This window comes from Geospiza fortis, unplaced genomic scaffold (genome assembly GCF_000277835.1).
Source record: "Geospiza fortis unplaced genomic scaffold, GeoFor_1.0 scaffold85, whole genome shotgun sequence".
Taxonomy (NCBI): domain Eukaryota; kingdom Metazoa; phylum Chordata; class Aves; order Passeriformes; family Thraupidae; genus Geospiza; species Geospiza fortis.
In genome coordinates this window covers 23427-45354 of record NW_005054358.1, presented here as the reverse complement: position 1 = coordinate 45354, position 21928 = coordinate 23427, and the positions used below count along the sequence as shown (strand labels likewise).

The 21928-nt window shown below is 44.5% G+C and overlaps 1 protein-coding gene across 1 annotated transcript; it reads right to left on the bottom strand.

The window, feature by feature from the left end:
- Positions 1-281: 281 nt before the first annotated feature.
- FCN2 (ficolin 2) lies at positions 282-9758 on the bottom strand. Its single transcript, XM_005423769.1, has 9 exons — positions 9631-9758; positions 8728-8841; positions 7941-7994; positions 6045-6080; positions 4615-4650; positions 2667-2794; positions 2136-2265; positions 1466-1600; positions 282-596 (listed from the first exon to the last, which is right to left on the bottom strand). Exons 1-9 carry the CDS (start codon positions 9707-9709, stop codon positions 349-351), a joined length of 960 nt encoding a protein of 319 aa, XP_005423826.1. The 5' UTR covers positions 9710-9758; the 3' UTR covers positions 282-348.
- Positions 9759-21928: the final 12170 nt, after the last annotated feature.

Sequence of the window (21928 nt, the reverse complement as noted above, 5' to 3'; positions counted from 1 at the left end):
ACCATTTAGGGTAGTAATATCTGAGAGCTTTACTGAGGTGCACTGGCCCCACTCATCACCTGGTCTTTAAATCAAGATAACACACTTTTCAGAAGAAGGTGCTTGGGCTCAGTCTGCATCAGTGGGGCTGCTGAAGGTAGTCAGGGTGAGAGAGGGTCAGGATCTGGTGCTTACAGAAGCTCAAACCAGTACCGATACCTTCTGGCTTTAAGAATGCTGCTCTAGGCAGAAGAGACAACCTGTAATATCCTTTTTAGTCCATTTTTGTCTCCAGGCAACATTGTTTTGTGTCTTCTGTTGGTGGGTGAGTGGCACCTCTTGGACCTAGTCAGGTACCCTGTCACCATGTTAAACTGGCCTGAACTTCATTTCCGTTTGCTTATAGGAGTAGTGGTATTCTTTGCCTGTCTTCCAGTTGATGCCATCAGCATAGCTCCCATGCACACCCATCCAGTACATCCCATTCAGGTTGGAGTAATGGCAGTCATTGTACCACCACGCTCCCTTATATTCTGTGGCACAGTTAAAGGAACTCATATCATTGTCGTGATCTGTTGTTGAAAATGGCATGTCCCTGTGGTACGATAAAGAGTCCCCTGCAGAGAGCACACGTTCACAGTTACTGCAGTAGGGATCACAAACAGGACCATGATGTGTCTGTGCACCCCTGCTGGGCACCAGTGGCCCTTGCCAGGTGCAAGGCAGGTTGTATAAATCCTGCTGCTCTCTTGCCCAGGTTTCCTCCTTGTCTTGGACAAAAGTATCCTGAGCTCTGCTAAAACACATGGAGAATTTATCTATGCCTGTGAATCAAGTGGGCCAGATTCTTTTCACAGGTACACAGATGTCACTTCTCTTGGAATGCTCAGGTTCTCTGCAGATACACAGATCTGAATTATCAGACAGGGTCGCAGTGTGCAAAGCTACATAAACCTAGAGCACTGCTCTCTCAGGTGTTGGTTTCACTCATTCCTGAATGATGGATATTGAATTTTGAAGAAGATTTGTTTACTTAAAAAAAAATAAATTAAAAATCGGATATTAAGAGGATGGAGTGCTGATGCTGCAGGTATTGAACAGCACCCCAGCCCCGGAAATGCTAGACCTCCTGGGCAAATGTCTCCTGCCAATGTAACCAAAAGCAGACCTTGACCTGGCTGATGCAGAGCTGTTGGGAAGGTCAATTGGATGGGGTGCTGCCCAGGACCAGGCTCATTTGCTGTTAAACCATAGGGCTGGGCTTGAAGGTAATGCTCTGAGTCACATTTCTTTGGGTGATGCATGTCCCCCTCCATCCCTGTACCCAGAGGTCACTCAGTACCTGAGGTACCATGGCCAGTTTTAAAAAACTGACCCAAAATGTAGCTGATACAAGGAGTGTGCATGATACGTCTCTGCATCGAAGCTGAACGCTTCTGAAATGCTCTAGGAAACAGACTTTCCCAGTGAGCTGACTCAAACTTACCAGCGTTTCCACCAAGGAAGTCTCCTAGAATCAGTCTGTATTTCTCTGACTCTCCTAAAACTCTGAATGAAGCATACTTGGCAAAATAGTAGTTGTTTTCAAAGTCTCTGAGGTCAACACGGAGTTCACAGGGTCCTAGAAGAGAAGATGGACAGCAGTGGTGCAGGGCAGATGGTGAGCATGCCACTGCATTTCAGAGTGGAGGGTTTAAGGTGCTGTGAGCTAACTTGAGAGGAGCTGCCACTACTTGAGAGATTTTGATTTCCTTAAAATTCCTGCAGAGCCTCCTATACCTTTGATGGTTTTCTAGGGAAGCACCTTTTCAGATATGATATTGGGTGGTCATGGGCAGGAGTCCTGCACACAGCTGTAACTCTGAGGCTGTGTATGGACCAGATGATGCCATCACAAACAGTCCAAGTAGGAAGATGTGTTGGCCTGTCTCCAGGGTAGATCATGCAGCTAGTTCATTCTCTTCCCTGACTTCTAGTTTTGCTTTTTTTTAGAGTGCAGTTTCCAGTGTGCACTAGGCTGCAAGAGCCTGCATCCTGTTTGGGATTAACAGTGGGGGCCTCAGATTAATATGAGAAACTCAGAGGTCTGCAATGACCCAATGTGGTATAGGGGTTGGACTCTCATGGCCCCAGCCTGGGACAGAGGCAGACCTTACCCAGAGAGGTGAGGAAGTGGATGTTGTCATTCCCCATCCAGAACTCCGTCAGCTGGTTGCCAAAGCCTCGTTTGTATGAATCCCAATCTCGCAAGAAGTTCACTGACCCATCCCAGCGCCTCTGAAAAACCTGAAAGAGACCCTCAGCCCCACCAGCCCATCTCTCACTCAAAAGCATCCACAGTGGCTGAGGGACACGTGCCCACCATGGTGAATGCTTCCCCTGCATCAGGACACTCTTGTGGGTGTCTGGGAAGCAAACCCTACAAGAATCCCTTGCTCAATGATCTCTTCCATATGCCCTTGGAAGTGAAAAGGAAATGATTTGCTGATTTAAGCAGGTAGTGGGTCTGTGGTACTCAGCCTGCTTCCAGAGACAAGTCTTGGGGGAATCCCCTGTGTCCAGAGGGATTCACTCTGGCTTGCAGGTGTGAACTTTAGCTGTGTGTTTCTATTTTTGAGCCATCCTTTGCAGCCTTAACAAGAATCTCTATAGGAACATGTAAACCTCCCTCTCCTCATCCTACTCACAATCCATCCCCCACCATCCGTGTCCATGTCACAGAAGACGGTAGTGGCATTGCAGTCTTGGGGGTAGATTGTGTACCAGCCACTCAAAATCTTCCCTTTGGCCAACAGTTCTTGGCAGTTCCCCGGTTCTGCGCAAATCAAAGAGATCAAGTGGAAAGAGTTATAATGTGTTTACTGATCACAGGAGCACGTCAGCCTTGAGCCTTTGAGCCCTTCAGCACCCAGCTGGCTCTTTGTACTGCAGGATCTTAATGTAGAGCTTCTGGGAGCCAAACTCTGCCATGGCTTCTGGGCCCATATGTTGCAGGGGAGATGGGCACCTTCTAAGAAAGATGGTCTAAGGTGCTAAGACTCCTCTCATCTGCAATGGCTTTTGGGGATCTGGATGATGGAGCTGCTCTGAAAAAGATGACAAACTCATGATCCAGAAATTTGTCCCAGCTCCAGAATGTATGCAGGGCACAGAGAGTGGGTGGGCAGTTGACAGCAAAGGAGTTAGTGACACAGGACAGCTCTCTGTGAGGCAGTGAACCGTGTTCAGCTCATCCTTTATGGATTGAATCATAGAATCACCCACGGTTTGGGTTGGAAGGAATGTTAAAGCCCATCTCATTGCCCCCCCTGCCATGGGCAGGGACATCTTCCACTAGACCAGGTTGCTCCAAGTCTCATCCAAACCTGGCCTTGGACACTTCCAGGGATGGGCAGCTGCAGCTTCTCTGGCCAGCCTGTGCCAGGGTCTTACCACCTTCTGAGTAAAGAATCATTTCCTAATATCTAATCTAAATCTCTCCTCTTTTAGCTGTAAATTGTTCTGTAAATCACACAGTGACAGTGTCCTGTCACTGCCCATGCAAAAAAAATCACTCTCCAGCTTTTTTATGAGCACCCCCTAAGTACTGGAAGGCCACACTGAGGTCTCTCCAAGAAACAAAGTGCTTTTGAATATGTACCTTTATATATATATATGTGTGTGTGTGTGTGTGTGTGTGAATATATATGCATCTTATGTATACTTTTTTTCCCTCCCCAAAACCATAGCTGCTGACAGAAGTTCAGATTCACAGGAGACTGAATTGTCCCTATCAGACATCCCAACCTACAGTTGCATTAGTAGTTGTTTTAGGCCTAGGAGGATGATCAGAGATGGTGGTGCTGGTGGTGCATGTGTCCCAGTGTGCTGTGTGTGATACATGCATACACAGCTGTACCAGGCAGGGTACCCTGCTCTCCTACGAGGGAGATGGTCCTGGACTTGGCCTTTTCCTTTTCCTTCCTATTAGTCAAATCTTTTACATGCCCAGAGAAGTGTCTGGGGCAGCAAGGAACCAGTTCAGTGGCATCCCAATCTGTCAGGTGTGACAGCAGCTTTGATCTGAGCCTTTATTGTGGCCCTACAGCACCCAGCTGTAGCCAGAGCAGGTTGTAGCTGTCCTCGAACTTTAGTTCATGGAGACAGATGGGGCAACTGAAAATTGTTTCTTTTGTTTTTCTTTTTTTTCTTCCAGTGAATAAGTTAGTCTGAACACTATCACATGTATGAACTCCACAAGTACTAAAGGTGTCACTGCAAGTGCAAGAGTATAACTGCCTTTGAAGTAGCCACATGTCCATACAGGTGTTTGCAGTGGTTTCATCTTAGAAATCAGGACACCAAGTCTCTGAAAAATTGAAATCGACCTCCTCCAGGACACATGGAGGACAGGACATTTAAGTAGTGCTCAGAGGACCTGACTTTCCCAGCATGGCTGGAGTACAGAGTAGACCCACAGAAGCTGCCTGTGTCTGTGAGACGCAAAGATAACAGTGATATTTCCTTATTCCATTCTTCAATGTCACTCTGAACTTGTTTCTATTCCTATCCTGTCCTGACTTCTGGTGCAGGTAGTCCACCACCATCCACTCTGCAAAGCTGACCATTGTCTTGAAGACCTAGGATGAAACTTACCCCATATTTCTGGAAATCCAGGCTCTCCTTTTGTTCCTGTTGGACAAACAACACCATCAATTGCTCTCCACCTTCCACACCCAGCACTCCCCTTCCCCAGTGCTTGAGATTTGCCAAGATAAATCCTGCTGCACTGGAGAGCTGTTATGTTAGAGGAAGTGCTTGGCTCATCTGCACCAAGCAAATGAAAGGCATAGAGAAAGCAGGCAGGAAGGGTTGCTCAGTATAAGCTGTCCTGGCTGCTACCAGGCCCACCAGAGGAGGCCCACCAGAGGAGACGCACCAGCCTATCTGCACAGACCTAGGAAAGCACAGAGAGGCAGGTGGGGAGCCGAGTCACAAACCCCTGTAACTACAGCAATGACACCCAGCTGCTTCAGATACTTGGAAGAACTCTCCAGGTTGATCAGAAGATACATGGGGTGGCCACTGGGGGGTACAATATAAATATAAATTATATATATATATATATATATATATAAAAATATATATATAAATATCTATTTATGCACAAGGAATGGCAGCCTTGCCTCTCTTGGCCTGTTGGACCTGGCATGATCTAGTTGTTGCTGGCATCTGTTTTAGGGCTTAGAGGTCCAAATGGTGAGACAGACACAGGACATGTCTCTATTGGACCCAGCTGCTCTGCTTGCTGCTGTGCAGCCCATGGAGCTGTCTACCAGCAGTTTGTGCCAGTGAGTCCCACTGGGCTAGGACATGTGGGATAGGAGTGGGTGAGTGTGGGAAGGAGAAAGCAATGCACCTAGGAAAGGCAGAGTTACAAGTCCCATCAAGGGAATGGCTGCTGCTGGTACAGGGCATCAGCCAGTGGTTTGGGAGCAGCAGTGACAACTGGAGCACTAGAACTATCTGCCAGACCAGTGGTGTTGGACCCAGTGATTGCCAGCCAAATTCCAGAGAGGGAAGCCACAGTGCAGATTGGTGCTGCACAGTGCAGCACCACAGTGCAGCATGGTGGGTGCCTGTGGCCTTCACATGCAGGATGATGGCATAAGGGGAAAAACCCGTGTTTCCCTAAAACCTTATTGCTAGTGCTGGTAGAGACATGTTCCTCTGGCACTACCAGCAACTGAATTTTATTTGAGCCTCTGCATTTTGCCATAGCATGAGAATATTAAGAGCTCTGCCCAAATCTGGCTGGTCCCTCAACCCTGTAGCTTCTGCAGCTGATGGTGCCAGGTGGCAGCACCAGCTGCCTGAGTTGAGGACAGCACCTGTTGCTGAACATCTCGTTTGGGAGCAGGACTACCCACAGCACCTGCACCAGGGCAGAGCCTGTGATGAGGTATAACTGTCAGCAAACAGCCCCATCCAGCCTCTGTAACTGCTCTCATCTGATGTAGGAGAACAGCACAGAGTAGAAGTTTACAAAGTAGCTCACATGATAAATTCAGCACAGCGTGATTTACCTTTCAGTCCTGGGAAGCCGGGCTCTCCAGCTGCTCCTACAAAATACAAGAGGAAAATGCTCATCACAGACTATCCAATGCAAATGAATTACTGTGCCTCTACAAATGGCTGCTCCAGCCCCTCAATATGTCTCAAATGTACAAGAGAGGCTGTCAAGAGGTGCAAAGCTACAGTGCTTGGCTGAGTGTCCCAGGTGGTGCTGCTGCCTCAGTCTGTCTGTTCTCTTGATCAGCAGTATCTCTCAGGAACAGCAAGAAGAGCAGGATGTAGAGGAGAGAGAGCTGCTTCTCCATCTCTTGGAATACATGGAGCTTCACAGTTCCATTTCAGTGACTTTTTGTGGGGGCTTTTTTTTTACAGTCAGGCACTTAGGAGATTTTGATCAATAGGGTTTGTCAGGGTTTTTCAGTCGTTTTGTCCATCTCCTGCTGGCATTTCAGTTCAAGTCTTGGGTGCTTTTGGCCAGGAAATAGCTTCATATTCAGCACATAAAAAGGGATGTCTTCCCTTTAGTTTGTCAGTGCTGCTCAGTCCCTACCCAAGTTCCCTTGTGCTGGCAGCTGGATTTTTTAGTAGAGACAATTTTCCAGTATTTTCAGCACATTTCTGCAAGCAAGCCTGGGCAGTGAAAGCCAGTTTCTCAGTAAACATCGTCCTCTTCAGGAGTTAATCCCATTACAAAGGAAACCTCATCCTGTGCCATTGTTTGATCTCGTTCTTGTGGTCAAGTGGGCACTGCACACTGAGTGGAAGGCCGAAGGCTGCTGAAAGCAATGATATGCCTAGGCCTGAGCAGCTGGGCTGAGCCAGAGTAGACTTACAAGATGGATCGTGAATATTGTGTGACTAACACCATCAGTATTATTTACCTAAAAATAGATGACAAAGATGCTTATGCTAACTGTTTATAATGTTCTGTAGCTATCTGCAAGAAATGTATAATTTTAAGAAACTTTTCCAACTGAGAGGCTTGTTTGTAAGGTATTTTAGGGGAAAACCCTTCCAGCCAAGACCTGGGCTCTGGCTGAGCGCTGGCCCTGGCTAAGCAGAAAGCATGCCATCAGATTCAGGCATTTCTGAGCTAAAAATAAAATTGAGTCACTTTGACTTGCTGATTTGGGCCTGTAAACACTGGACTCCCTTTCAGGGGAAATCCAGAGACCTCACCTATGGGATCTCCTACACCATGTAGGATTTCCCCAATTGCCAGGAAGGGTTGTCCAGGTCCTCTCTGTGAAACAGGGCTCCCCAGCAACTGGATGATGTTAAAGTATTTAGGCAATTAGTAATGTATCCTTCTAAATCACTATCCTGCCTCTTGTATAGTAATGATTAGGTGCATTACCTTGCTAATTTTTTGCTTGTTTCCAAAGCCAAGCATATAGTTTTATTGAATGTATTATTTAACTTTTGTGTTACCTCTATATTCATAGTAAAATAAGACCATTCTTTCCATTGGTATGTTCTTTAAATTGCCCCTGTCAATTGGCAGAACAAGCACTCAGCATAGTGCCTCTGCATCAGGCCTCTGGGCTGAAGCTCCATGGAGAGCTCCAAAGCTCCTCAGGGCTGGGGGACATTTGGGCAGGCTTGTGCTGGGGGCAAGTTAGGGTAGGAATGGGGAATGGGGAGAGGTCTGATTTTAGGGTCAGTGAGAAATTCTGAGAAGAGTGGTATCTTCTTCTGTGTTGTGGTCCTGGACACTCAAGGACACTGTTTCTAGTGTTCACCCCATGCAAGAGCCATACCCCAAATCAAGCTTTTCCTATGCTACTTCAGCACTGTTTCTTAGCCTATGGCCAGTCCTGCAGTTCATCTCTGTAGACCCAGTCTCCTAATGCATGTCCTGAGCTTGGGGGCATTTACAGATTAGAGCTGCATATGTTACACATTACCTTTTGCACCAGGTGGTCCTGCTTTCCCGGGGAATCCCTGGTCTCCCATTTCTCCTGCAAAGAGACTCATTTTTTATGTGCATGTTACAAACTGACCAGAGCGGGGAGTCAAAGAAGCCTGGGCAACTGGGCCTTGGCTTTCACAGAAATGGGGGAGCTGAGGTAATCAGATTCAGTCTTGTAACCTAGTTTTACTCTTTTACCTTATTCCTTTTTTTTCTATTGAAGCCTTACTACACTGGTATTGCCATTCAAAATCTAAATTTGCAGTTCACATATGAATTCTTATGAGCTTTGATACATCGTGGAGCCAGTCCATGGATTTTGTTATGGTGGATCATCTCAGCTGACATGATTGACCTTCTCTGTGAGTTGGCTATGAAAACTCTGAAGGAGCCCCATCTCCCTTGCTCCCTGGAATAGAGGTTGCCAGTACATTTCCCACACTGTTCCCCCAAAAACAGGCAGGAGCATTTCAGCCTCCCTCCCACCCAGACTCTTGAATACAGACCCAGAAAATAAATGGATGATTTTCTGTAGAAGAAACGAATGAGATACTTCACACCCCAAGATCACATCAGATTTGTGACAGGACTTAAGGAAGAAACAGGTCACTCCATGTGTACCAATATATGTTTAATTGGGGTGTTTTTCACTCCAGTTCTCCAGTTCCTCACAGCAGCCAGTGCCAGGCCAGCTACTGCTCCAGCTTCAGCTTGCTTCTCCTATGCAAAGGGACAAAACCATCTCATCTCACAGTGCTCATCACTGGTTTTGGGGGCCTCACCTTTTGTTCCTGGGAGACCTGCTTCTCCTTTTGGGCCAGAGACACCTGGGATCCCTGGACATCCTTGAAGAATGGCAAGTCGATCAGCATCACGCAGGCCCACTATTCTCACCTCTGAGAAATGAAGACAGTCTTTGTGAAGATTATTAAGGCTCTGAAATGCCTTGGAGAGGAAACCAAATCCTTTGAAGTTGAGGAACAGTGTAATCAAAAGCATTGAGTATGGAAGTATCAGGGTGTTGAATGGATTGACAGATGGCAGTGAGGATCTCACATATTAGAGGAGCCAGACTCTGCATCTCTCTGGCTTCAGGGGAGTTCAGTAGGAGAGGAGGCTGATATATATGACATTGCATGCATGACAAATATACTGTAGTTAATAAAACATAAGCTGAGAGGTGCCCCAATGGGGTATTGATAGCAGAGTAAGCAACACTGGTGGATCTGTGGACAGTAAGGGTAAGAGTTCTTCTGAATTTCCTCTTGGCAGGCCTGTTTGAAATTGCCCCAGGCCTTCTTGGGGAATACAGTCAGAATGCTGTGCTGCGCAGCATCCCCAGACTGATCCTTTGTATTGTTCTGTATCCTTTGGTAACTGCACGGAGGCCCTACTAAAAAAAAAACCAAACTAGGGGGGGAAAACTTCACTGAAGACTAGACACCCCACTGGTCAGGGAACGATGTTACATCGCTAATTTGAGCCAGTAGCTTTCTTAAACAGCTGCTGAGACTTCAGCCTCCCCTTACTCTCCTCCCACTGGCAGCTGAATTTAAAAAAGCATAGAAGGAAAAAAAAAAACTTATGCTACTTCTCCCCCCTCCCTTCCCAACCTCCTTCTCTCATCAGGGGAGATGAAACAGGCTGTCTCAGTGAGATGACAGTAAGGTTTGTGCTTTACTCACCTGAGCAGGTGTCCTCAGCATCACAAATAGTCACTCTTAGACTGAGCAGTACCAAAAGGGCTGCGGCTGCTATCCCCATGGCCAGTGCTGCTCTGCACAGCTCCCCTCAGCCACTTCCTGGGTGCTGTGGTCAGCACTGACCCATCCAAGCATTTATATCTAACAAACAGCCTCAGTGCAAGCTCCACCTCTGTACTTGCTCACTGGCTGCTCTCAGGTCTGGGGCCTGGCTGAGTCTCAAGTTATTTCGCAGATAAGCTACTTTCCAAAAGTCTGATCAGAAAGTTCTTGCCTCACTGCCCCGGCCTGCCTCACCTCTGTCCTCAGTAAATTTTGGATGCTTTCCCTTATCATATTGTATTTCTATTTTAGATAAAATGAACCAGCAAAACCATATTTACCTAAGTGTAGACAGCTCCCCTCATCCTCCCTGCTAGCCCTTTATGAAGAGCAGAATTTACTGTGTAGATGGGGAAACTGAGGCACTGGGAGTCAAAAGCCCAAGGTCAGCTGAGGCCAGTGGCAGAGAGAGGCTACACAGCCTGGATCATATTCCAGTACTCTTCTGCCTGTCAGCCCAGCACCACTTCTTGCCCTTCAGGCTTCCATTTGTACATGATTCATGAATGACAGAGTTCAAACTCAGGCAAGGGTAGGTAGACAGAGCATGTTTGATTCCCCTGCCCCCTCCCCCCCTGACTGTCCATTGTATTAGTGAGCAGGATTTCTGGTTTCTTTCACTGTGTGCTTTGCTCATTTCTGGCAGTGTTACTAGATGTCCAATCTGCTTCATCATATTATTTTCAGACCCAGAACCTGTAAAGTTTATGAATTTTAGTAGAGGGCAGAACTTAAGTTTTTCCTCATTGTTACATCCCAGTTCAGAGGAGACTGATTCATTGGAGATTTTTCCCAGGATATCAGAGGCAGAACACAGCTCCCCCTCAAGCACTTCTATCATAAGGTGCCTCTAACAGCCCAACTTCCAATGATACACGACAGTTTAAAGCTAGGCCAATGGAAGAAGGTGAGGGAGAGGTAAGTATTTGATTGCCACTTAAATTCAGCATCCCCCATATAGCCCAGATATACACTCATACGCATACTCTTATTCATATATGTAATAATATAAAATAATAATCCAGTAGATGTTGCAGTCATTTTAATTCCTATGAAACAATTCTGTCCGGGAAATGCACACCTTACTTTCCTTCTCCCATGTGGAAAAATTGCAGGAAAATCAGAGGAATTGTGACAAGATGGTCTGCATTCCAGTTTGGGTTTTGCTTTACATGAGAAAAAGCATCTCAATTGTGGCAACTGGTGTGTTGCAGTTCTTGGGGCAAAATGAGATCAGATCCTTTCTTCCTTCAGGAGGAAGCCTCCCAGAAGGAAATAGAAAAAGGATTGGCGGGTGCTAGGGAGGGAGAGATCCATGCAGGACAGTCTAGGGTGACTGGGAGCTGTACGCCTCTCTTTTCTCATCTGTACAGCCTGTGCTGTCCATCTGCAGTGGAATGGTGTCTGGACTGGGGGCAGGTGGAAGTGATGTAGAGCCAGCTGCCTGCACTGAGAAGCCTTCTCCTGCCTAGTGCCTCTGCACTCTGTGGAAACATCTGCAATACCTTGTTTCAACTTGGAGGCAAAAGCTGCTGCCTTCATCTGTTTCCCTTTTGTAAATTACTCCAAAAAGCAAAGGCCTTGCAGATTACCCCATAATTACAGTCTCTCTAGGACTCCAGGCTAGATCTGTCTTGACAGATCTAAAAATAAATTAAAAATGTTTGCCCTGCTTTTTCCAGGTACTCTATTAGCAGGTTCCAGGTCTGGGTTGGGCTGAGAACGTATGTTATGAAGGCAGCTGTGATGTATCTGCCCAGCACTGATGCATCCCCCTAAGTGTTACCAGCTGTGAGTTCCATCCAACCTGGGGAACATCAATATCTCCCCACTTTCATCTGGGAAAGCAGCAGCGTCCTTGTTGATGCAGCTACTTTTGGGAGCAGGGAGGAGACTGCCAATGAACAAGCTTAGTCCAAAGTAGGTCAGACTCCTGGGGGTAGATTTTGAAATTGGCGCAGAGATCAATATGTCCTTAATTGCTTTTCCTCATGCCAGTACCCAGTGAAGGTTGCAAAGGGCTGACTAGGCTTGAAAGTATACAAAGATCTTACATCAAAGAACATCCTGACTTCAGATAATCTTGACATATTCCACATTTTGCAACACTACCAAAGAACAAATGTGATTTTGAAAATATGATGTTCTATTTCCAAAACATTTTAATTTTTTTCCCCTCGGCGTTGCTATTTTGTAGGAAACTCCAGAACACATAAGTTTCAAAATACAAATTATTGAAATTCAGTTTCCCAGATGGTTCAAGGTAGAGAAGATAGCTCAAAATAATGTAACTCTCAGCTTCTTTTCTAAACCTACCCACTCATCACAAAAGCAACATCCAGCTGCATTGTGATATGTAATATGTGGCCTGATGATAGCTCTATAGCACTGGCATGCTATGAACCAAGACATACACCTTTTGAAAACCACTCACCTATGATTCCCATGTGCTGGATTTCTCCCTCTCATGCATAAGGTTCCAGAGCTCTAACATGGAATTTTACTGGCAAGCCATGTGCATGTAGTCATGTCTTTTCTAAACCAGCATTTCCCTTAACTTCAGTGTAGCCCCAACTCGCCCAAAGGCCTTGCAGCGTAACAAACTGGGTCCATTCAGCCTCTGCTTTAATCTTAGGATGTGGGGTTTTAATCTACTCCCAAGTCCCTTTTTTGATGATCCTTGCCTGATCCGTTGCTATCCCACTGCTATCATGCCTCACTCTTGATTTAGCTTAGGCAGCTCAGAGACAATGATACCTATTTTGCCAGCTAAGATGTGACTTCAGATCTCCAGAGCCACTTTCTGAATTTCTTCTAGAAGGAGGAGAGCACCTTCTTATTTCTTTTTTGTACAGAGGAAGCCTATCAAAAACAACTGCAAAAAAACCATAATCTCCTACCTTCACTGTTTTAATGGTCTGTATTGTCAATTACAAATCCACCTTGATTTCTTGACAGAAAGAGCAAAGACAGACCATTCAATTGATTGCAATGTCTCTGAAAGAGCAACCAAACCTGTAGTTACATAAATGCATAATGAACATTTCTGTTTCAGCTTTAATACCTTTCTCAGTGCCCAGTTCTACCCATAAGCTTCACATCATCACTGCCAACCTAGATGCTGTTAGATTTCTGCTTATTTGAGAAGACAGATTGTGTATAAAGAAGTAATATTATGTAGCACAGTATAAATACAATTTAAGGAAAAATATTTCAAACATATTCTACAGACATAAAAAAGCAATGAAAAAAAGCTGTTACTGAAAAAAAAAATCCTGCCTTCTTTCTGGGAAGCTGGTGGTTATGTTGTTGGGGTTTCAGGGCCTTGCAATCCTAACAGTAAAAGTGCCTTAACAAAATCACCCGCTGAAGTGGTAATTTCTGAAATGAAAGGATTCAATGTGCCAGCACAGATGAGCATGGGAAGCCTTAAACTGAGAGTTTGCTTCTTTTGAAACCTAAGGAGGCCATCCTGCTAAACACAGCATTTTCAGCTTTGTAAAATTCATGCCTGTGTGATGGCCAGGAGCTGTTACTCTGGAACAAACTGCTCCTGTCTGAAGGTTTCCAGAAGAATGCCATCTACACCCCTTGGCTGTTTGCAGTGATCAAAAGTGAGGACAACAGCCACCTTTGTGTATGTTCTGTTCTCATATTCATGGAAAAGGTGGCCAATACGAAGATGGTTTCATTCAGCAGGGAATACCTCATCTCAGTATTTATTAGTAATAGCTGTGAACATTTCTTAAAATAAAACAGGTTCAAATAATATCCTTAATGACATGCTGTATGCTTGGGCTAGCCTCTAACAGGACCAACAAAGCAAGTCTACTCCTTCTGTTCTTCCTACCCAGGCCTCATCCACTTACAAGAATGTTCTGAGCTCATTGGTGAAGCTTTCTATGCATTTCAGTTATAGTAATTCCAAGACAAAATCCAAAATTATTCCAAAATGAAATACAAGAGACTGTAGAAAATGTTACGTAGTGTTCAAATGTCTCCTTCATGCTCTAGAAAAGTAAAGGCTACTTTATATTACAGCATGGCTCACTGCTGCTCTGGAGAAATGTATACTTATCCTTTCAGGAATGAGTGACTTGCCAAGAAATGGAAAATTAAACTGTTTCTAGAACTGCTCACTATAATTAATTTAATTGGTTTACATTGGTGTAACTTCCACAATCATTCACTTCCAAGATAACTGCAAGACATACCTCCTCTAGATTTTGGAGAGAAGTACACTGAAGACAAGGTTTGCTGAATGCAGTAATGTTTTGGAGTAAGGTTTTGGTTTTCCTCTACTTTCTGTTATGGAAGCTGTTGTTTAGCAACCACCCTGCTGAAGTCCTCACTCTGGGGACTGGTGATGGAAACACAAACCTAAACAGACAGTCTCCAGCTCTCTGGAGACAGAACTCAGAAGTGGCCAAAGGAGGTAGTCTACAGCAATGAAAATAACAACAACAACAACAATAAAGAGAGAAACTAATCCTACCTAGACAGTCTAAACAAGAGTATGGCAGCATCCCTTAGTAATACAGTACAAGACCACTCACCACAGAAGGGTTGTCTGGAAGCTGCAGCTAGGCAGAGGAGCACCAGTGAAATATCTGTTGTCAGAGTTTGGGAGCTTCAGTAAGATGTAACTTTCATTTGCTCCAGGCTCAAAAGTTCAGGCTATGCTCCTGTGCAACAAACTACTTACTGCTTCCTAGCTAGGGGCCATATGCTTTCCATTTGGAGCACCTGGCTTTTTCTTTTAAAAGTAGGACAAAAAATAAAGTTACTTCTCTTGCTGGAGAAAACTTTGTCCATGGGTATTTTCTGAAAGATTGCCAGGGACCTAAAACCAAAACAGCGATTGTCTGCTACAAAAATTAACCCTACAAGGCTTGTGCACTCTAATGGGTCCAAAGGAAGGCTATCTGCCTTATCCTAGTTCAAATGCAGCCTAAAGTAGTAACTCAGCATTCTGTAGAAATGGTAATTGTAACTATCTGAGTAAACATGGCTTTTGGAGATACCAGCTCCCTCTACAGGATCAGATACCAGCTCTCTCTACAGGATCTTTTAAATCTTTTACAGGATTTAAATTCCTTACTTAGCTTGTCTCATAGAGACCATCTTTAAGTTCAATGGTACAAGACTTGAGTAGGGTTATAGGATAAACGTGTGTCCACATTAGGCTGCAGGGCAGTGCAGCTATACAGGAACCATGCTCTTGCTTGTCTTGGCTTTGTATAGCTTCCTAATGCTATGAAATGAGAACATCTAGAACCTCCCTGCAGTACCTGAATGGAAACTTTCAAGCAGCAGCCTTTAGTTTTTACTGGCATCTCTCCCATTTCTCCTCAGAATATTTTCCTCAGCTACCAAAATCTTCTTTTTAAAGCCCCTAAAATTTCCTACCACCATTCCCGTCTCCTTGCATTCCTGTTTCCAACATTCCTTGCAATGTTTCTAATTCTCCTTATACTCAAACTCCTCCATCATTCTACAGCAACCTTCTCAAGCCCTCTACCTGTTTTCCTGGTTACTACTTATTTGGCTTAGAGCCCTTGATAAGGTAGTTCATTATTTGGAGCATGTGCTGGTAGAGCATTGGCCTTTGGAACATACAAGGGTACAAGATTTCCCTGCAAGCTGTTCGGGCTATCTCAGATTTGCACAAACCAGTTTTAATTCTTGAGGCCTGGGGAAACAGGAAAAATTACAAGGGCTAGAGCAGAAACACTGAAAGCAAGCTGGTGCCCAGCTTTGTTTCCTTTAAAAGACTAAAATATCAACTCTTGAACAACACAGAAATATGACCAGAGCATTCACTTCACATGGAAAATGCTGTTGGAGAGAAAGAAAAAGAGATCAAATCCTCTGTTGGTATTTCAACAGGCATTAGCAGGACTAGGGCTGTTCCAGTGCCATTTCAAATAATTATCCAAACTGATATTGTTTGCAAGCTATCTGCCTTAACTTTGTGACTGAAAGGTTAAAATATTTTTGTGAAAATAAAAAAGAAAGATCTTAGAATCAGTCACATAAGATAGTCTGATAAAAGTGTATATTACGTGTAAGTAGCTGCTCCAGGAGTGCCTTACTTTGACCCTCAGGTGGTTATACAGTGTATTACTTCTAATTTCATCTGATATTTTTTCTTGCCTCTCTGAGGGTGCAAAACAAAGAGCTCTCAGACCTTAGTATTTGGTCTTACCTCCTATGTTTACTGTGGAGTACTAGAACATTCCTGCTGCAAATTAGTCCCTGCATCCAGCATTATTGATTTCTTTCTTTTCAATTGAAGAGTTAATTACAAACTGTGAGCTTCAGACAGATTAAATAATTAACCTTCATGAGAACTCTGTGAGACCAGTAGGCTGTATTTCAATCTGAGGCTCAGGGAGACTACACCAGTCAAAGGTACTCACAGGTTCTGAAGGCCTCATTTGGAATTACTTGATTTGGCTTCAGCAAATGAGGATATTTTATATGCAGCCTTTGTCAGCATAAAGCTCTTAGCAGGCATGGGTTCCACAGATCCCTTCTCAGGGTGTCAGGATGGTCATCTACATAATGAGGTACATCCACTAATAAGCCAATGTAGGAAATCTGGGTAGGTAAGAGAACACTACAACAGGGAAATAACTGGATGTTATTTTTCCTGGTGGAACAAACAGAAAATTGTAATGGACAGACTTGAAAGAAATCTCTATTAGTCTCCATCCTGCCTCTTTTTCTGCTGCCTTATCTGAACTTTCAGATAGATCTATTTTTTGAAGGTTAATTCTGAGTAATTGCTTAAATCCAGGTGTCATTTAAAAACTCACAAGAAAAAAAATCTACCATTGTCAATTCCCTGAACAAATGGGCTTTTAAAATCCTTTCTCTCTGGAGGGTAGGAGTGAGTTAACAGCACAAATTTTAAAAATCTGATGAACAAAATTATTCATCATATCTGCTACAAAGCCAAAAGTCAGTACATTTTTATAATTAGCCACCTTTAGCAAGAAAAAGACCTCTGTATATGATCTCTTTCAAATTGAGAGAGTCAGTCACAGTGTGTGCAGTTCTTCCTGTTGAACTGGTGTTGGCATCATCTGTTGCTGGGATGCAGCATTTGATCTCCCTGGGCAAACCTGTCCCACACGTACAGCCTTGGCAAACCTGTCCAACGTATTGCAGCCTGGCATGCTACATATTTTATTGAAGCAATAATATTTCCTTCAGCAGCTTTTAAATGTTTCATTTTTTTCTCAGTACTGGGTCACCATCTGCTCTTAATTCATACCTTGCTATTGAATCTGTTCTTCCAAGACTGCCAGGAAGGTTATTCAATTTCATTAAGAGTAACCATTCAAATACTAATGAACTGCCTCCAACCTGGGGGACCTGACAAGCATCACATCAAACACCATCTTGTTTTTGGTCCTTCTCCTTCAGAAGGGAACATGGAGAAATGTTTTCTGCTAGAAACTTCCCCACAGTGAGGGTTGCCAGTGATGGCAGGTGAGGAAGATGGAAAGCTTTCTTTTGCTTCCCTCTGCTTGCTCAAGAGGGAGGAGAGGCTGTGATATATGGTGTGGCAGACCAAAGATGTCTAGACAGGAAAACTTCATACAGATGGCATGGGGAGGGGAGGATGTGAGATCTTGCCAGGTACCACCTTATTAAGAAAATACTGGGGAGAAGAGGAAGGATAGATGCCTTGCCCTGCAAACAAAACCTGGCTGTTCAGACAGAAGGAAGCAGAGGAGGCTGCAGTTCTACCCACCCACCCCTGCTGACACAGAGGCTGGGGCTCAGGGCAGCTGTGCAGCCCTTCCCCATGGCACTGATCCTGCACTGCAATGTTGTGGTGTTGCCACATCTGGTTCCAAACAGGAGAAGATAGGCCCTAACCATTTGCTCCTGATCCAGGCACACTCACGGCCCTTCCCAGGGTGTTGGTCACTCATGCCCACCTTCTCATTTTCATGCAAAGAGTCATCTGAAATGATTCCCAAATAGCTAAAACACCAAAGCACACTGGGAAAGGCAGGTTTAACACAAAATAAATGGCCACAAGAAAAAAATAATCTCATTTAGCATGGGGTGTTGCTCTTTACTTCCTGTTTTCCTTCATAAAGTTATGTGCTTTTCTATAGAACAATCTGTAAACAGAGGTGAGGAAAATCCCTCTCCCTGGAGGCAGAATTAAGTGATTATGCATCCAAAATTTACTCAAAATTTTAAAACTAAAGCAAGAACATAGTAGTACCTGTCCACAGCAAGTCTGGCAAACCTCATTTCTCTTTAAGTGGCACTGGCCACTTGGCCAGATCTTTCTGTGTTCAGGCACTGGGGACTGCATTGACCAGGGCATGGACAGTCTGAAACCAGTCTGGATTGGCAACATGCTGGGGACAACTGGGGATAGGAGTGAACAGAAACAACTAGCCTCTGGGGCTGTGACTTCATTTTAATCACGCAGATCACTCCAAATGTAGGGATGCAGCTCCACAGACCCTCTTACCACAAAAGGCAGTTCTGATCTGGTTCTCCTGTCCTCCACAAAAACTACAGGAATTTTAATTTTGTGTTACTTTTAGAAATTTCATCTCAGCTTCACAAAAAACAATCCCTGCAGGCCCCTGCTTTCCAGAGCGCCAGTCCTTATTGATCTCCAGTTCCCTGGAACACCTGCCTCAACCCCAATATGAGCCAGCAACAGCTGCAGCGTGGCTGAGCAGAAGTCTGGAGAGGTCAGAACCCTCCCCTGGACTGCTGCACTTGGAGTGAGATCTAGCTACAAATGCATCTCTGGAAACAGCCTCCAAAACGTTCTAGGATCAGACTGTCACAGACATTTCTTTTATGAAAAATCCTCTCTTAGGTTTTCCGTGCTGAAGCTGAGAAGTTCAGCAACCAGACATAAACAATAGGTTATCTGCTGCTGTGGAATGTGGCAGGTCTGCCTGGATTGGCCCAGTTTGGATGTTTGGGGTTGGTGACCAATCCAGAACTGAGATCTCTCGGACACAGTCTGAGAGAGCTGGTTTGTTATTCATTCTTTACTTTCTATTGTTAGGTAGCTAGCAGCTTCTGGAAACTCCTTTTTCTTTTTAGTATAGTTATACTAGATGTATATATCATAACTTAATAAATCAAGCCTTCTGATCATGGAGCCCATCTCGTCTCTTCCTTCACCCTGAAACCCTTGTGACCACCGTCACATCAGACCTTTAAAATTACTCCAAAGGGCAACAGCTCCAGCACAAGTCCTTCCTTGTCCCAGCCCTGGCTTACTGACACACACACAGAGGAAGCCAAGGGTCACACAGGCCCTGCTTGCAGAATTCCTGAATCAAACCCTTGCCCTTCCCTGCACAGCGCTGAGGGAAATCTGACAGATGATTAATAAAGTACCTTTGCTGAGAGCAGTCATCACTCCAGGCCTTCAGGCTTGGCAAGATTTTGTAGTGAACAGACCCAAATTAAATTCCTAAATCTAAATCTCTAACAAGTCTTGTTAGAAAGATACCAGACAGTCACACAGACCACAGGACCAAAAGACTGCACAGGGGCTTTTCCATTAATAGCACAAGTTCCTTTTCTCCCTCATCAGTCTGGGACTGTAGGACCGAACCTTTGCAACCAGGAGACAAGAGAGTTGTTATCAGCACTTAAACCTCCCAAATGGTGTTATTTCTCAGAGAACTGGGCCAGAACTGAGCTATTCCCATGTGCCTGCGGTGCTTTGGGGAGAGGCAAGACAACATCCCACTTCTGTCTGGAAAAATTTGATGATAATAAAAAGTAATTTCCTTTCTTTCTCTCTGACCCATAACCAAAGCAGCTGTGTAGAACAACACAGAGTATTTAGGGGAGGCCTGATTCACTTGGGAAAAAATCCCAAACCCTAAAGAAACAAAACCACCCCAAATTTCAAACTGAAACACACTGCTGCCTTAATGGGGGCATATGGCAATACAGCTAGAAAGCAGGACTGAAAGTACTGCTCAGCTTGTAACTGACACAGACGTGTTAACCCTATGTCCTAGGGTGACTTTATGATGCTTGTATCCCCATTTGTCTGTTTAGCCCAAAAATAAGTTTTGCACCTTTAAGAACCACTGGTTCTGAGAGCAAAGGGAGGGGGAGAGAAGAAGCACACAGTTTGTTTTCAGAAACTGCACTCATTCATCCACATTCTGGCTTCTGGACTGCATTGTCTGCAGACAGACAGACAGCAGGACAGAGCTCTCCTTTGTTGCTTTTAGTTAGTTACTAGCTAGCTAAGGCAGAAAAGTACCTAGGTGTCCTGGTTCAGAGCAAATTTGGGAGAGAATCCCCAAAGGGGCTGCTCTCTAGGAGAGCAGATTCAATCGGCCTCTCCCCCCAACCAGTCCGGGAGAAACTACCTCATTGGAGAAAAGTGGAAAAAAACTTTATTAAACAATAAAACCTAAACAATATTAAACAATAAAACCCCTTGCCACTCCAAAAGACATGACAAACTGAGAAAGTCCCTCCCCGGGTTGCAGCTGAGCTCACTCAGTCTCTGATCAGTCCCTCCGGTGCTGGAAATGGCGCAGGTCAGGCCCGGCCCAGTGGGCCACAGGTGGAGCTGCCGGTGCTCCCCTGGGTGTTCAGTCCAGAGCAGGTTTCAGGCAGGAATGTGGAGGAGTGAGTGCAGTGTCTGGAAAAAACTGTGTGCTTCTTCTCTCCCCTCTTCACTCTCTTGAACAAGTCTTAAAGGTGCAAAACTTATTATTCAGCATAAACAGAACAAGGGGATTGGGGATAAAAGCATCATATAGTCAACCCAGGACACCAGGACTGTGGTTTCTCTTTTTCTTAGAACTGTTTAAACCTGCTCTGGACTAAACAACCAGAAGAGCACTGGCAGCTCACACCTCTGGCCCACTGGGCCAGGTCTGGGCCGCGGCATTTCCAGCACCAAAAAGACTGATAAGAGACTGAACAAGCCAAGCTACAGCCCAGAAAAGAGACTTTCTGAGTTTGTCATCTCTTTTAGAACAGCAAGAGGTTTTATTGTTTAATAAGCTTGCTAATTTTTTGTGCTAGTGAATTCCTTGCCTGTTAAAGAAATAATTTTTTCCACTTTTCTCCAAAAAAATATTTTCCAAAACCAATTAAGAAAGAGGCCGCTTAAATCTATTTTCTAGAAGAACCCCTTTAGAAGTTTTCTCCCAAATTCACCCCAAACCAAGACACTCTGGTAGGCCACAAGCCTTGGCAACACAAAGCAGAACCCTGTGACAGTGTTCACAGGGGTTTTCAGATGAGGGAAGAGAGAGAGATCTGACTCCATGTTACAGAAGGCTTGATTTATTATTTTATGATATATATTACATTAGACTATACTAAAAGAATAGAGGAAAAGGTTTCATCAGAAGGCTAGCTAAGCTAAGAATAGAAAGGAATGATAACAAAGGCAGCTGTCTCAGACTCTCTATCTGAACCAGCTGGGCTCTGATTGTCCATTAATTATAAACATCCAAGATGGGCCAATTGAAGATCGACCTGTTACTTTCCACAGCAGCAGATAACCATTGTTTACATTTTGTTCCTGAGGCCTCTCAGCTTCTCAGGAGGAAAAATCCTAAGAAAAGGATTTTTCATAAAAAGATGTCTGCGACAGAACCCCAAAGGGGAAAGCAAAAGATAATGATGTGATTGGTATGTTTTGTTTGAGAGAAATCATTAAAGACTGTACGTCCCTGTATGAATCTGTGCAAAGCTATGATTAAGCAATGTTACTAAGAAACATAAATGTTGTGATTACTGCTATTTTTAGCTATAGCTGAAAAAGTATATATACTGAGCTTTTGGAATGAATAAATTGGCTTTATGCATGCAAACCATGGAGTCCCTGTCTCTCCAATCACCCACAGGAGCACACAAAACTCTTAAGTTAGAGAGGAGATTACAGACCAGAAAAAGAGCCAAAAGATGTGCTCTGCTTCAGTACACTCTCTGATTGATAATTCCAAAGGAAATTCCCCATGGATCGTAAGCAATCCCCTATAATTTTTCCTCTGGGATCATTACTGCTTTGCCTTTCTGTGGAAGTGTTACAAGCATCCATAGAGTTCTGGAGCTTGGTTGTTTATGGCTCATCCTCAAAGGCCCAGACCAAACCCTGCTGCAGCCCCAGTTTCAGGGGAATATTGATACAGTT

Excerpts from the sequence above, each read along its gene's own strand:
- FCN2 (XM_005423769.1), bottom strand. The coding sequence starts at position 9,709 with ATGGGGATAGCAGCCGCAGCCCTTTTGGTACTGCTCAGTCTAAGAGTG. Across the intron at positions 7,995-8,727 it reads AGGTCTCCCAGGAACAAAAG|GAGAAATGGGAGACCAGGGA; the intron begins GTGAGGCCCCCA and ends GTCTCTTTGCAG. Across the intron at positions 4,651-6,044 it reads CGGCTTCCCAGGACTGAAAG|GAACAAAAGGAGAGCCTGGA; the intron begins GTAAATCACGCT and ends TTTGTCCAACAG.